Source organism: Antechinus flavipes, chromosome 1, assembly GCF_016432865.1.
Source record: "Antechinus flavipes isolate AdamAnt ecotype Samford, QLD, Australia chromosome 1, AdamAnt_v2, whole genome shotgun sequence".
Taxonomy (NCBI): Eukaryota; Metazoa; Chordata; class Mammalia; order Dasyuromorphia; family Dasyuridae; genus Antechinus; species Antechinus flavipes.
In genome coordinates this window covers 178946160-178963323 of record NC_067398.1, presented here as the reverse complement: position 1 = coordinate 178963323, position 17164 = coordinate 178946160, and the positions used below count along the sequence as shown (strand labels likewise).

General features: G+C 33.3%; 1 protein-coding gene across 1 annotated transcript in view; it reads right to left on the bottom strand.

Annotated features, from left to right (window-relative positions):
- The window catches only part of ADGRV1 (adhesion G protein-coupled receptor V1), a 671454-nt gene that overhangs the window by 605213 nt on the left and 49077 nt on the right, over positions 1–17164 (bottom strand). The window contains exons 14-20 of the mRNA XM_051971448.1: positions 16881–17061; positions 14516–14679; positions 12615–12738; positions 11309–11575; positions 7931–8057; positions 7310–7527; positions 3358–4101 (exon numbers count right to left, since the gene is read on the bottom strand). Of these exons, the coding sequence (XP_051827408.1) occupies positions 3358–4101; positions 7310–7527; positions 7931–8057; positions 11309–11575; positions 12615–12738; positions 14516–14679; positions 16881–17061 (1825 nt within the window). The remainder of the gene's footprint in view (positions 1–3357; positions 4102–7309; positions 7528–7930; positions 8058–11308; positions 11576–12614; positions 12739–14515; positions 14680–16880; positions 17062–17164) is intronic.

Genomic DNA, 17164 nt, shown 5'->3' with positions numbered 1-17164 from the left:
GTCTGTTGAAAAAGGTTTGTTTGAATGACTAAATAACAATAAAATGTGATAAATTTTACTGATCCAAGGAGTAGTAAATATACTTTCCTGTACTATTCTTTGTATTTTATTTGTGATTTAATTTGTGTAGCCAATATCCAAGGATGGCAATCTTTTGACTGATGAAAATCCCAACTCTGCAATTTATGTCTTAGAGTTTCCTAGGACAGTCAGAAATTAAGTAACTTGCCTGTAATCACAAAATGTTAAAAATGGGATTTATATCAAGTCCAATGCTGCCTCCCCCCCCCCACCCCTGCAACCACTGTAACACCCAAACTTTACCCTGCAGGTGGAAGCATTTAATAAACATTTGTTGAGCTGGATTGAATGGAACCTAAAGAATTGGATTTCAGGGGAGAAAAAGTTCAGTTAAGGCTGCAATGCTTCATTTTGGAGAAGATAACTAAACAATGACACAGATAACTTTAGAAAACATTTGACAATAGAGAAATATTTTTATTTTTTGGTGTAGGGATAATTTTAAATTCTATTGTATTGGTGTTGTTTAGGAGACAGTTTCGCTGTTTTGTTTTGCTTTTTGCGGATTTACTTTGCTGAGTATCTTTGGTTAGGGAGATACCAAACTGTATTCACATCATCTGAATGTTTACCAGAGAGGGGGAAGACCACAATTATTCAAGCTGATAACAATGTAAGATATGCCTTAAAAGAGTTAAAATTTGCTCGAAACAATCCATATACAGATTTATTGCTTTACAAATTCAAATTCAAAAAATTCCAGAATTCAACCACAATGATAAACTCTCACTAAAAGCTCACACTGGACATTTTAAGTTATGATGGAGCTGATAAAGATTCTGAGTGAGTATCTTTTTCAAGTTTCCATGACACTTTCTTCATTAATTCAAGGTTCCATCTACATCTACATCAATGGGGGCATTTCCTCTAGTGCAGACCACAAGCCTCTACCAAGGCACACCAAGGGCATCAGGAAACTTACTGTACATATTCTAAACAGGTATATATTGAATACTTCAATATCAAAAATGAGGGAAAAAATCAATTACGATCATATGAAGAACATGCTGAGAAAGACTTTAATCTCAATATATTTATCTATATTTATTGTTCAAAATATTAAATATATATACATATATACATATATATGTACAAATATGTATCTATCCATCCTATCTGTAAATTTATCAGAGAGGTCATAATAAATGAAGAACAAAGCACCAGTTGTAAAAAAGACCTGAGTTCGAATTCCCTCCAACACATATTGGTTGTATGACCCTGGACAAGTCACTTAACCTTGTTTGCCTCAGTTTGCTCATCTGTAAAATGAACTGAAAAAGGAAATGGCAAAGCACTCCAGTATTTTTGCCAAAAGAACCTCAAATGAGGTCAGGAAGAATTAGACAAAGGAATGAAAATGACTAAAGAACAACATAAAAGAAAAAAATGAGCTAGTTTTTGCCTTCAAAGAATTTATACCATATTGAGGGAAAACAATACACACACACACACACACACACACATACACACCCATTCAGTCACCTAAGATGTGCATGATTCTTCAAAATCCTACTTGGGGTTTTCTTATAAAGATACTGGAGTAGCTTGCCATTTCTTCCTCCAGCTCATTTTACAGAGAAAACTTAGACAAATGGGATGAAGTAATTTGCCCAGGGTCACACAGCCAGTTGATATCTGAAACCAGATTTGAACTCAGAAAGATGAGTCTTTCTGACTTTATATAATGTACCACCTAGCTGTCCCCATATACATACACAAATATATAAAATACCTAATATTTATATAGCGCCTAATGTATGCCAGGTACTGTGTTAAATGTTTAAATACTATTTTATTTGATCATCACAGCCGTGGGAGATAGGTTTTATTGTTATTCCCATTTTTATAATCAAGGAATCTAAAGCAAATGGGAGTTAAATGACTTGTTCAGGGTCACACAGCTGGTAAATGTCTGAGGATGCATTTGAACTCAGGTCTTAATGACATTGTGTATATGTATGTGTGAGTGTGTGTATATGGTATATAAGCATACACACATTCCCTTGTTCCTTCCTTATTTTCTTCCCTCCCTTTCTCCTCTTTTTCCCCTTTCCTTCCCTTCCTTCCCTCCTTTCTCTCTCTTTTTTTCTGTCTGTACCCCCTTCCTCTTATATATGGAGACTATACAAAATAAATATAATTTGGTACCTAAGAGCATTAGCAATTAGGGGGATCAAAAAGAGCTTCATGTAAAGTGTGGTACTTGAGTTTAGCTTTAAAGGAAATGGATTTCTAAAGGAAAAGTTTGGGATGGAAAACATTCCAAACATAAAGAACAGTCAGTGAAAAGCTACTGAGAAAGAAGATGAAATGTCCTGTGTTAGATATAGGAAGAAGGCTGCTTTGGATAGGCCACAGACTGTGCAAAAAGGAGTAATATGGAGTCTATAAAATTTAGGACCAAATTGTTAAGGACTTTAAAATCCAAATCAAGTTTTTATTTAATCCTATTTAATTCTCTATTGCCTAGAGAACCACCATAGTTTACTTGAATGGGAAGTGATATTGCTGAACCTGGACCTTAAAAAAAATCACTTCAACAGCAAACTATGTGGAGGATGAAAAAGAAATGAAGCAATCACTGATTAGGGGGCTTTTGCAACAATTCAGGCAAAAAGATGTTATGGGTTTGAGCACAGATTGCAATTACATGAATGAAAAGAAAGAATTCATTGATGCAACAAATACTTTGGAGATAGCAATAAAAAACTGAGGCATCTAATTAAATATATGTGTTGATAGAAAATGAAGAATAGGAATTTACAATGAGTTTGTGAACTTAGGTACCTAGAAAGAAGCTAGTAGCTTTGACATAAATAGGGAATTAAAGAAGAAAAGTAGATTTGGAAAGAATGATCATGAGTCTTACTTTAGACACATAATATGGGAGAACATTCACATAGAAATAAACATAACTAAGTGATGACCAGACCAGAGCTCAAGAAAGAGACTAGGATTGGTGACTTAGATTTGGGAGCCATCTGAATAAAAATAATATTTTAAAAAACTACAGGATCTGATGAGATCACCAAGTAAGAATATATAAACATAAATATTCCACAAACAGAAACACTTAATTCAGCGTAAACACAAATGCCTCTTCAAAGTAGCCCATAAAGTTCAGCTACATGAATATTTATCCATGTTCAATAGTTTTTCCTATTTTCCAGCAATTTAAAAAAATGATTCAATTTACAATAAACACTTGCTTTTCCTAATACTTCCAGCTTAAAATAATTCTAAATCTAATAAATTGGCTGTAAAGACTTCACTCACCATCAGCTATTGCTTCACCTTTCAAGCTCTTCAATCCTCGGGGCATTGGATTTCCATCAAGGTAGAATTCAATTATGCTATCATCCAGGATAATCAGAAGATGAAGCCAAATGTTTTCTTCCAAGTATTTCACAGCTGTTGTTTTGGCAACATAAGTAACATTGGAACCCAGAGTAGTGTAATGAAGCATAAGTGTTACATAAGAAGAATTTGTTTGAATTTTTACACCATAGTACATAGTTCCATTGCCATCATCCTTTTCTACTATAAATCCATTTGTATTAGCATTAGGGATCACCCAAGCTGAAAATGTAAAGTTGACAATTGTGTTATTTCTTGTGGGGTGATATTTTGAACTAATAGTTCCAAATGCATCTTCCATTCCACTGAAGTATAAAGCATCTGTTCCACTGTGATGGCGTCTCCTATGTGGCTGTGATTGCACTGAGTTAGGAAAAAATCCAATCAATAAAATATCTATCATTGGAGGTAATCCATCAATGAACTCACTGGACAGTATTTCCCAGCCAACTCGTACATTTCCAAAGGTCCCTTGTTGTCTCAAAACAGTGAAGTTGGTAATATAGGACATATCATCTTCTGAAAGGACATCTTCTGCTACTTCCCTTTCCTGGCAATCTGGGTCCAAGACAAAAACTCCAAAGGGGTCATCATTGAATGGAATCATCACTGTGACATGTAGATTGGTTTCTGCTAATTGCCCACCAGGACCTGGGGATCCACCTGTGTTTTGAGAATATAAAATGATTAAGATCACAGAATCTGAAATCCGTATATTTTATACCTGGAAGACTTTGAGTTTATTTAAAAGAATAATTTTAACAATTTAATAACAAACACATATTTAACCTATGTTAGAAATGTCTATAAAAGAAATGCCACAGAAAGGGAAAAACAAAAAAGACCAAATGAAAAAGAAATTAGGAATTTCTTTGTGAATTTCCAAAAATCAATGGAAAGGACAAATTGAGAGAGAGAGAGTAGCAAAGTAGAATGGGATGAGCCATGAGCTGAATCTCTTATTTCTTTTCCTATTCTCTACTCAGATGATCACCACCATAACTTCACCCCATTATCAACTAACTCTCGGCTAGATTCTTACAATAGTCTTCTCATTAGACTTCCCACTTCTAGTTTTTCCTGCTTTCTATCTTCCATAAGAATATAAAAATAAGCTTTCTAAACAGCAGGTGTGATGATGTCATTTTCCCTGCTCAAGAAACTCTAGGGTTTAAAGTTTAGCCACTAGAGTTGGCTACCTATGGCCTCTGACATAAAATACAGTTTAGTTTTCATCTCAGCTTAGCTTTTCATCCAGACTATTATCCCATATCTTTTTCTGGGATAACTGCAAGACACTGCCCTTCACTTACTCTAATGACAGCCTCTGACAAGTCTGGTATCCCTGAAGAAAATACTTAATTTCCTGATTTTGTGCCTTTATACATGTTATTTTTCATGTTTGAAATACAATCCTGCTTTACCTCCACCTCTTAGAATCCCTATCTTCTTTTAAAAGGAACAAAAAAAGTCTTACACTTAGGTTCAAAATATAGGGATAAAAATAAGGTGTCATATGAATATGGAAATATGTTTAGAAGAATTGTACATTTAAACTATATTGGACTGCTTGCTGTCTAGGGAAGGGTGGAGAAAGGAAAGAGAAAAATTTGGAACACAAGATTTCATAAAAAACATGTATTTAGAAAAATAAAAGTTATTATAAAAGCTAAAAAAAACTTTTAAAAAGAATTATATATATTTAACCTATGTCAGATTGTTTGCTGTCTTTGGAAGGAGGGAAGGAATAAGAGAGGGAGAAAAATTTGGAATATAAGGTTTTGCAAAGGTGAGTGTTTAAAACTATTGTTGTTTATATTTGGAAGAATAAAATGCTATTTAAAATAAGGTCTTACACATGAACTTCATAAACACAAAATGAGGGATACACAGTTAGAAGTTTGTCTGAAAAAGATATGGGAACTTTAATGGATATCCAGCTGTAATTCTTAGGAAAGAAAGCACAAAGATGGTAATCTACACTAATGGAAAGAATAACCACTTGGATCAGATCCATCCATATATTTAAGTAATACTTAAAATTATTTTTAAGTTCATTGCTTTGTCTTTAAGAAATTTTGCAATTTGGACAGAACCATAGAACATCATCATTTAGCTAATCTCCAGTCTTCACAATCTTGTTATGTTTAACCCTAACTCAGACCCCTCCACCCCCATATCCAATCAATTGTCAATTCTATCTCTTCAACATTTTTCATATACATCTGTTACTCTCTATTCCCACTAGCACAACACTGACATAGCTCTTGGTAACCTAGTGCCTGGACTACGGTCATAACTCCAAAAAAAAAGAGATATCTTTGCCTTCACCATCTCCTTCCATTATTTATTCCATCATAATTTTTCTTATGTCACTTTTCTTCTCAAGTCTCCAAGTTCTACAATGAGTGAAATACAAATTCCTTTTTTCCTAGCATTCAAAAGATCCTGTACAATCAGATGCCACCCACTTTTCCAGCCTTATATCATATAATATTGTGGAAACATATTCTAGAACCAAATAAATTGGACAATTCAGCATCTAAGAATGCTCTGAGCTGCTCAGCCTTAATACATTTGCTCCTATGTCCTGTTGTCCACAATGTCCTCACACCATATATCGGTTAAATTCCTATCCATCTTTTCAATGCTATAATTCCCCCCTTTATACTTCACATAACATTCTATTTTTAAACTTGAATTCAAATCCTACCTCTTATTCTTATTGGTTGAATGATTATAAGGAAGTTAGTCTTCTTTAAGTTTGTATCCTCACTGAAAAATGGGATAATACATCTAGGAGAAGAAGGTGGAGGGAAGGAGGGGAAAAGTTGGAATAGGAGTTTTTGCAAGGGTCAATGCTGAAAAATTACCCATGCATATGTTTTGTCAATAAAAAGCTATAATTAAAAAAAAAGAAAAATGGGGGCATATACTTCCTGTAAATATATCAAATGAGATTGTCCAAGTAAAATATTTTATAAATCTTAAAGCATCAAAAAATATAGATGTTGCTGTAGAATATTATCATTTGTATTTTTGTATTAGTTCCCTAGTAAGAATATATATTCATGGAGGATAAGGAACACAGATTATATAACATGGCACTAAATTGTGCTCTATACACAGTAGATATTTATTGTTTTTCCTATTATTCCCATCCTTGCTATAGGTGAAGATTTGAATGAAAAATGTTCTATAGACACTCTGAAACAAGCTGTGATCCCAAAATCAAAATAACTTCTAAGTTAAGATTAAATTAATGATAAAGTGTTTTCCCCCATATAGGTACCTTTTATATAAAGACTCCCTCCATTTGAGATTACATTCTACTTATACTGTTTATATCTTATAATTGCATAATTTTTCAACATATTATCTTACCCATTAGAATTTGAATTTCTTGAAGAAAATGACTATATTTTTATTTTTACTTTCACTCCCAGTGCTTCGTACAGTACTTGGCATATAGTATGACATATACTTGTTGATGATGATGGTAGTAGTGATAACAAAATGACCCCCTTTGGAACTCCTATGGTTCCTTGCTTTTCATGTTCCTAATGTATATCATTGTATGTTTTATTTATCTGCATCCCATACCCACTTGACTGCAAATTCCTGAAAGATACAATCCTTGTCTTATCTAAAGTTTCTATCTCTCTCAGTACCAACAACAGTGATACACACACACTCTCACTCTCTCTCTCTCTCTCTCTCTCTCTCTCTCTCTCTCCTCTCTCTCTCTCTTACACACACAGAAATATTCTCAACATCAAGAACAAAATCTAATTTTTCAATTGATATCTATTTAAGTATAAACCATTACAAGCTGGTATTAATAGTAAGAAAATCTAGAAAGAAGTCATACCTGAAATGTTTATAAGTCTTAGAATATAAAATTCGTTGAACTCAGGAATTTTATCTGGAATAGCATGGAGAATTATTGGTTTAGATACTTCTCCATCCATGAACATAACTACCCCTGAAGTTTCATAGAATTCTTGTCCATTCTGTAGAGCAGAATTATTTTCAAACAGCTGCCACATCAATGAAACATTGCCAAAGTGACCTCTGTGCCTCAAAATCCTGTGGAATTAATCATACTAAATAAGATTCATTTGTAATTGGTTTATAAGTAATGGATCATAAATTGAATAAGAAAATCAGACGCAGATTTCCCCCTGTAATCTCCAAATAGACATTTTTCTATTTTCCTACTCACTATATATCTTTCAGAATTTTCCAACCAACCATGAAAAAGGTTAACCTAATTTGCTAAGGGCATGTCAAGTCATGTCATGTCATGCAAAAACAGCAGGATAGCTAAAGTAAAATATCTTAGCTTTATGTCATAAAATAAAACATTTTTACTAGTCATCATACTCAAAAACTTGAATGGCAGGAAAGTCTGAGACTGAGCAAAACATACATATTTTAGATTTTTTAAAATGTCAAAAGGAGAATAGAAATAGAATTATTGCTTACTTACCAAAATTCATTGGTTTTTCCTTCTTCTACTGCTTTGTCTACAGGATCCAAAGAAAAAATACCATTGGGATCATCATTAGCTTCAATTATAACAGTTGCTATCCCATATTTATATACCACTGTGTCACCTAGTTAAAATACAAAAAGGAAGAGTTTTAAGTAACTCTATCAGAAGTTCATTTTCTGTTACATTCAAATCTTGTCATACTTATTTTATCTCAATATATTGTTCATATAAATTTATTTGCAAGAATGAAACCATTTTCAACAAGTGTCACATGATAAATGAATAATGCTGCATCAATTCCCTTGAGACATTAATTTTTTAATTGAATTCACTATTTTCCTATCTTCCACCTACCCATAACCACCCCCCCTTCTTAACTTTCTCATTCTTGTCAAGGACACTCCCAATCTCCCCGTTGCTCAATATGGATATTATCCTTGATTCCTCATACCTAATTACCCCATATCGAATCAATTATTAAGTCTAGTAATATGTCTACTATTATGTCTCCTTCCCTCCTTCTGAAACTACCACCATGCTGATGTGGGCCTTAATGCAACAGCCTTTTGCTTTGATTTCCTTGACATACCTCTTCCCTTCCAATCCATTCTCTACTCAGCTATCAAAATAACCTTCTTTAAAAAAAAAAGGAAGCCAAGTCTAACAATATTACAGCCCTCTATCCCCAAATTGAATAAACTTCAGTGGCTGCCTATCATAGCTAAGATAAACTATAAAATTGTTTGTTTGGCTTTTAAAGTCCTTTATGAAGGATGTCTTACCATCTTTCCGGTCTTCCTAAACCTTTCTAGTTATCCTGACTTCCTTCCTATTTCTCTCACAAGATACTCCTGACTTCAGGCATTTTGGAGGGTGTCTCCCATGCCCCTCTTCATATCTGCCCCCCCCAGCTTCCATGGCTTGCTTCGAGTTTCAACTAAAAGCTCTTTTTCTATAACAAGTCCTTCTCAGTCCTTTTTAATGCTAGTGCTTTGTCTCTAGGATTAACTCCTATTTATCCTGTATGTACAACATAGTTGTTGTACATAGAATTGTATCTCCTATCAGATTATAAGCTCTTTGAGGATAGGGCCTTTTTATTGCTTTTCTTCATATACTCAGTACTTAGCACAGTGGCTAGTATATAGTAAATGTTTATTAAAAGCTTTTTAATGTAACTTAGTTTGCCTAAATAACCATATAATATGTGAGATAAAATTCCTGAGTTCAACGAATTTTATATTCTAAGACTTATGAAGGTATGACTTAGGTATGACTTCTTTCTAGATTTTCTTACTATTAATACCAGCTTGTAATGGTTTATACTTAAATAGATATCAATTGTATTGTAAGGCAATTCAATAAACATTCACTGTATACCCTACTATAAGAAAGGCACAATGCTAGTGGGACAATAAAGCCAAAACAAGAAACTACCTCTGCCCTACAGGAGCTGGAGATGACGAGGATAAAACATGAATGACAGCCAAGTTCTTGGCTCAGGGGCTCTTCAGTTCTTTCACTCTTCTAGTGAAAGATTTCTCATTTTTTAGTCTCTCCATTTTCCAATACAACTTACTACCATAATTATTTTTGCTTAGTAAAGATATAACCATGTTTCTCCAATGTTAGCAAACTTCAGTCTTTTCCTATTATTTCTGGGATTAAAACAAGAACAACTCTTGAATTTGGCATTTAAGGCTCTCCACAATCTGCCACAACTTACCTATCCAGCCTGCCATCTTACTCCCTTTCATGCATCCTCCTTTCCAACTAGACTTTTAGCTGTCCCCTCAGCCAATTTCATCTCCTTGAATGTGTCTAAGTAGTTTCCCTATGTGCAATGTCCTCCTACCTACCTCAGTGCCACATACTCCACAAAACCTTGTGTGATTCCTTTAATTGTTAATGCTCTTTCCTTCCCTAAATTTACCTATATGCATACATATTACATTCCCCCAATTCCCCTTGATTGCATGGGCATCCCCTCTGTTATATTATATCCCAAGCTCAGCACAATGCCCTTCACAGTAGATCCTTAATATGTTGAGTTAATATCAATTTCATTTCTCTTATATATAGTTTCTACATCTTAGTGTCCTATCATCTTCTAAGAAACAGTGGATAGATAGAGCAGTGACCCTTGAGTAAAGAAGATCTAGGTACAAATATAATAGTCTCAGATATATACTAGTTGTATGACTGCAAGTCAATAAAATCCTGTATGCTTCTATTTCCCAAATGTAAAATGAGAATGATATTAATCATACCTATCTCTTCAGGCTGTTATGGAGATCAAATGAGAAAATATTTGTAAAGCAACTGTATAATTGCCAATTATTTTCTTTAAAATCGTAAGATTGAATCAGATCTTCTATAACCCTTTTTCCTACTCTAAAATTCTAGATTATGACTTGGAGCATAATTTAACTAGTTTAAATTATTAAAGAGACATATAGCCATCTTATATTTGTTTCAATGGCACACATAGACATGATTCGATTAATGTAAGATCCTCTGTTGGCAACATCTAAGTCTAAATTATAATAATCTTGCTAAGGGAAAAAGTGTGTACTAAAGTACAGTGTGTACTTTACCACAAAAATGGACTTCAAAAGATACCAGTTCTCCACTTTAAGTAAAAGATGCTATCTTCAAAGCTTGGCTGGGACTTAGAAGGCACATCAGAGGCAGAAGAGAAAAGAAAAATCTTCCCTGTGCCCCTGCTAAAACTATATATTGAAGCAACTTTCTTCTTAGGGCAAAAAAAATAGAAATTGAAATGTTCATCAATTGGGACATGGCTCAATACACTGTGGTGTATATTTATGAATTTATTGAAGGCAAAAAGAAAAGGGAACAGCAGAGAATAAGATGAATGGAATAAGAAGAATAAGGATATGATGGAAGCAAAAATATGAGCTTAGACTGACTTTGAGAGATAATAGAGGACAGAGGGGCTTGGAGTATTATGGTCCATAATGTCTCAATGAATTAGACATGACTAAACAACTAAACAAAAACAAGACTGTAAAATGAATAAAAAGGAAAGTGTGAATAAGACTGGAAAAGTAAACTGTCTCATTTTTCATAGGGATAGGATCAAGCCCTAGGATTTCATTGGTATAAGAAACTCCTATTGCCTCTTAACATCTTCTTTGCAATTTAAAAACTGAAAGAATTATCTTCTAGAGCAATAAAAAGTTACCACTTACCCAGGGTCACAAAGCAAATATGAGTCAGTGACAGAACTTTAATCCAGGTCTTCCTGGTTTTAAGGCCTGATCTCTATTAACCACTCTATTCAACATGCTTCCTCTTTCCAAAATACAATTAAAAGCAAGTAAACTGCTGCACAAATAATTTTCTAACCTGTCGAATTAAAGAGGATGATATAAAAGGGCTCATCTGTTTCAGGTATATCGTCTTCATTAATAAATATGGATATACTCTGTTCTCTTCTCCCAACTTCAAAAAATAGTGTTTCTCCCTTTTCAATAGGAACAAAGTCTCCTTCTTCTGCAGTTGCTTTTCCATCCCTTGTAGCATATTGGACAGTGCAGGCAACTTCAAGGGAGCCATTCCTGAGAACTGTAAAGTTAGCAACCCCACCTTCTTTAATCCATACCACACGAGGTTCTGAAATATATACAGAAAAAAAAAAGATCTGTTAAATTTCTTGATTCTTTCTACTGGTTAGTTTAGACCCAAGTTCATCTACAGGTCTTTAACTGCCTCCATGCCTTCATTGTTATTTCCTTCACGTGGAATTTTCCCCTACTGTCTGTCCAAATTCTTTTTATATTTCTCAGTCTTATTAAAGGCACTTCTCCACCATAAAGCCTTCTCTGACCCTCCAGCTCTCAGGGAGCTCCCTTTTCTCTGCACTCAGGCAGCTTGTTGAGTCTGGAGCAAATAATTTAGCCTTAATTATGCAGTTCTGTATTATCTGCTAATAGTTTACGTGAATTACTTTTATCTTCCCAATCATTCTGCAAAGTCTATGAAGAACACCTCACTTCTTATTTCTGTATCTTCTAAAATATATTGCTAACATTGAATATGAACACAAAAATACTTTCTGGTTGATTGCTATTAATATTCATCAACCAACATGGATTCAGAAAGTTCTTGCCATGGGAGAATTGAAAATAACCAGTGCAACAAAACCTTATAAATGGATGATGTCAAAATTTCCAAATAAATAGAATTAAAACTAATTACCAGCAACTAATAATATATTTAAAATATTCAAGTGTTTAACAGCGTGTAATGCCATGTAACACAATTTTTTATTTAAGCCCTTAGAAAAGAAAGAAATAACTTTATGGAAATCATGCAGACGGCAGTCAGATCAACCAGACACTAAACCAGCTGGATTGTGGATTCTAAAAGAAGACAAAAGGGAGATTCTTTTCTCTTTTACTTGAAGGAAAGCAAATAATAACTGCTTTGGGGGCTCAAACAGGAGAATTAGGTTAAAAGTAATAGAATTTTATTATATTTGTGTTACCTTTCAGAAGGCCCCTTAAAATATTTGTTAAGATTTACAGCTGATTAAACAAGTCTCATTTTACCAAACCATTATTTTAACAAGTACTTCATTAGGTTTAGGAAAAAAAAATTTTAAAGCTTCTCTTTGTTGGAAATTTACACAAATTATTTTTTGTAATGTTACCTGCAAAATATATTGGATCATCATTTCTTCTGATCTGCAGAATTGCAGTTGTTACATTTCCCATTTTGGCTCCACCAGTGGCATTAAAAAGGGTTATTGTGAATATTTCCATTTCTTCGGGTATCTGTTAAAAATAAGTTATAAGAAAGACCTTCAAAAACTATATGATTAGGACAAATAGGTACATTTCATATTGGTAACTATTAGAAATAAAAAATAATCTACAGTAAATAAGTTATTTGTTTACTATGCATATTCTACTACCATTTTAGAAACAAAATAATGGTCTTAGTAACAATCTATAGGAATTACCAAGTGCTTATAAGATCATAGGATATAATGCAGTGAAGGGATCTTAACAATCACTGTCTACAACTCCCTCCATTTTTTAGATGAAAAGATAGTGATACAGAGAATTGATCTGTCCAAAGCCACACAACAAACCAGCAGTTACAATTAAACCCAGGTTCCTGACTCAAAATTGAATTCCGTGCCCATTACAAATGGATATGTTCCATTATCCAGGGGGGGAAAAAATCTGCTTAAATCACCTGAAATACATCAATTCAAATTAGGATTGAGGGAGAGAGAAAAATGAAACAACAGCAATGACAAAAGTAATAATAAATGCCTACTTCCTCACTTTTGATTGAAATTTAAAAATGAGAAGCATATATATATATATACTGCTGATATTGTTTCTGTAAAGAAATAAAAGTCTGAAATGAATTTTAAAATGTGGTATCCAAATTAGGAAATGAATTGCTAAATAAAGTAAAATTTCTCTATAGACCAATTTAATGAAAGAATTAAAAACAGTAATTGAGATTTGGCAAGTTTTAAAGGAGTACAAAAATCCTTTCACAGCCAGTTCATAAAAATATCAATTTTATGTCACAGGTTTCACTATAGTTTTGTTTCTGTTGGCATAGCCACTGTTATCATTCCTGTGCATGACCCACCTTGTGGATACACTTCTTATATCCATTCCTGTTCTTCTTGTCACTCTTAAGCATTAGATCTATTTGAGCCCCCAAAGCAAAGAGCTAGATGTTTAAAAGATCAAGATATATAGTTCCTAATATAAGTCCTTTCTTCATCTCCTTCATGGTAGTTTAAATGTTATTGACTTCTAGGCTTCCTTATCATTCATGGACCCTTCTTTGTTCTCATTATTAAACATAAGAAATGCCACAGGGGCTCATACTATTGCTTTTTTTCAGTTTATTCTGTCTCTGAAGATGGCATCAAAGGGCATTGGTCAGTGAGCTTAATAATCATTCTCTGATATCAACCCCAAAGGGAATGTTTATTTACCCCTTTTCACTTTCCTCTTTTCTGCTTATCCTTGATCCTAGATGCCTGCTCCTTTAGATAAAAGAGAAAGTATGTCATATGATCTTACAATCAATGAGCAGCAGTCGGCAATTTTTTAAATTTCTGAAAGACACTTAGGAGAATGTGATTGCAAGAATCAAAGCTGCAGTAGCATTACCCGAAGCATAGATAGTCAGATATTCAGTCAATCACTCAGTTGATCAATAAGCATTTATTAAACAGCAACTATATGCCAGGCACTGTGCTAATGCTAAAACACAAAGAAAGGGAAAAGACAGTCCCTGCTCTCACTAACTATATATGTATTCTGTCCTCAGATAATGTTACACCCCATGGATTTTGTTCCTATCTTATAACTAAAAATGGTTTAAAAAAACCATAAAGTATATTTATTGCTTCTTTTTCAGATTATAACTAGATGTTAGACACACTTGAATTCACATAATAATTATTTTTTTTCATTCGTCTAATTTGTAAAATTACCAGATATACATTAATTCCTTCAAGAAATGCTTGGCTATTTATTAATTTATGATATGCAAGATTTGGCATACAATATTTACCTCATCTGGTAGTGAATAAATGGTGATATTTTTGGAAAATTCTTGATCTCCAAAGAAAATGGTCTCTTGGACAGGGAACACATCTTCTGTAGACTTTGGACTGATCACCCAAGATACACTAACATTGCCAAAGTTGCCTCGTTTTCTTATTATTTCATAAACAGCTATGAAATATAAACAAGTATAAAATAAATTTTATTTATATGTATGCATGTACCATTTATAATAACAAATGTACAGAATATGAACAGTAAGAATCCAACTAAATAAAATGTAAATTAAACATAATACCTAATTGATAATACATTAGTTATCAATAAATAAGTAATAGGCATCTGCAATAAAATTATGGCTATTGAAGATACAAATAAAAAAATAAAACAAATGGGGATATTTGGAGATACAAAAGCAAAAACTGAAATTAGTTCTATTCTCAAGGAGATTATGCTTAGCATAGTCTTGGAGATACATACTAAAAATATGCCAGCCCAGTATATTAAAGGACAAAATTTGTTTTGTTATCATGAATAAAAAGTTATTTGTCATAACACAGTAAATAAGTAGTTCTTTACAAAGATGACAATCATTCAAATTCAAAAAAGATGGACAAGAAGAATGCTTGCTAGAGTGAGGTGAAATTGCACTGTTCTCAAGACTTGTATTCTCAAGATCACACAGTCTGATACAATTCTGGAAAGAAAATATATTCAACCAGGATGATACATCTTCTCCCCTGACTCCTGCTTCAGTGGAGCAGCTCCATGGTTTTTCTCTTTATTAAGTCATGCACAATCTTAACATAAAAAGCTTCTGAAAAGCTCCTCCTCCTCCTCTGATTCTTCCTTTATGTCACTGCCAGGCTAAACATATTTGTTCATGTTATGCCTCTACTTAGAATTCTTAAAGGGTTATCTATTAACCAACAAATATAATTTACACCAATTTTGCCTGCAATTCAAAACTCTCTACAAATAGATGATACCTTACCAGGATTTTTTTCATATTTTGCACCTCCATAATTCTAGGATCCAGAAAAAGACTCACTGTCCTCTAAACATATCCTATCCATCCCCACCTCCATGCCTTTCTTTGCTTATGCTTTGTCTATATATGTCATTGAATTATACCAACAATTTAAGGAACAGTTCAAATTCCTCTTCCTCCATTCTGCTTTTCCTAATTCCCCTTCTAAGTAACAAACTCCCCTTAATTTGTTTTCCACCTATCTTCTAACATTGCATATTAATATATCTCATCCCCTTATAAGAATGTGAGCTCCATCAAATCCAGGATTATGTTATATGTAAGTTTTATATTACTACAGCACATTACTCCATATATATGTCCAGAAGCACATAATTTCAAAATTGGAATGGATTTTAGTGACCATGTAGTCCAAATCATAAACAAAAGATAATTATCTACGTAAAATGTGTCACTATAAAATATGCTCAGTCTTTAATAAGGGACTTCCATTGCCTCTCAAGACAACCCATTTCACTCCAAGACATTTCTAATTGTTAGGAGATTTTTCTCTATACAAAATTTAAATCTGTCTATTTTCAGGACCAAACTGAAAGTCTAATCTTCTTCCCATAAACGAGCCTTTCAAATGCTTGTTGGCCCTCTTAAATCTTCTCTAAGCTAAGAACCCCACGTTCCCTCAACCAATCTTTATATACTTCATGAACCCAACATCATTTGCTAGTATTTTCTAAATTAGCTTGTCTGCCTATTGCATGAAGAACAATGCACCAGGTACTTAGTAAACATCTATTGAACTGAATTGGTTGATACTAGCCCTAACTGAATCCAAACTGGCCAAAAAGCAACTGAACACCAACAATAATGAAGTGAGATGATACAGCTTTACTTTTATAATTGTTTCCATAATACAGAAAGATGAATTTTGATGTATAATTGACAATGAAAACAAATGGAACTTAATTGAATTTTCAGCTATTGTGTCATAAAACAAACAAAAACAGAAGAGAAATGAGTTCAAAAAACCTGGGAAGACTTGTGTAAACTGATAGAGTGAAGTAAACAGAACCAGAATTATTGTGTAATTTAAACAATAACAACAACACTGTAAAAACAAATGTTTGAAATACAAGTTTCTAACTGAAGCAAAGAGTGACAGATTCAAAAGTAGAATGAGACATATTTTGGATAATTACAATGTGGAAATCTGTTTTGCTTGACTGTATAACTGTTACAAAAATTTTGGAATGGTTTTCCAAAAGGGCAGTTGGGAAGGAGAAAAAATGTATTTTTATTCATTTAAAGTAAGAAAATATAGCTTTAAAAATTCCCAGGTAGGAGCACTTTAATAACTTGAAATACAATAAAAAAAAATAATTACCAGAAAATATATCTTCCCCTTTACTTTCATTTATTGTGAGAATTAGTCCATCAGAAACAAATTCTATAATCCCATGAGGATCATCATTTTTCAGAATAGTGATGTTGACCACTGTGAGCATTCCCAGCTTACTCTCCCGTTCACCATGGCTGCTAAGAATCACAGAGTAGTGCTCATCCAACTAAAATGAAGATGTTAAATTATCAAATTACAAAGTCTGAAACTGCAAGTGGTCATGCATTCACTAGAATCTAAATAATATTTAGAAAATTTAATTTAAAATA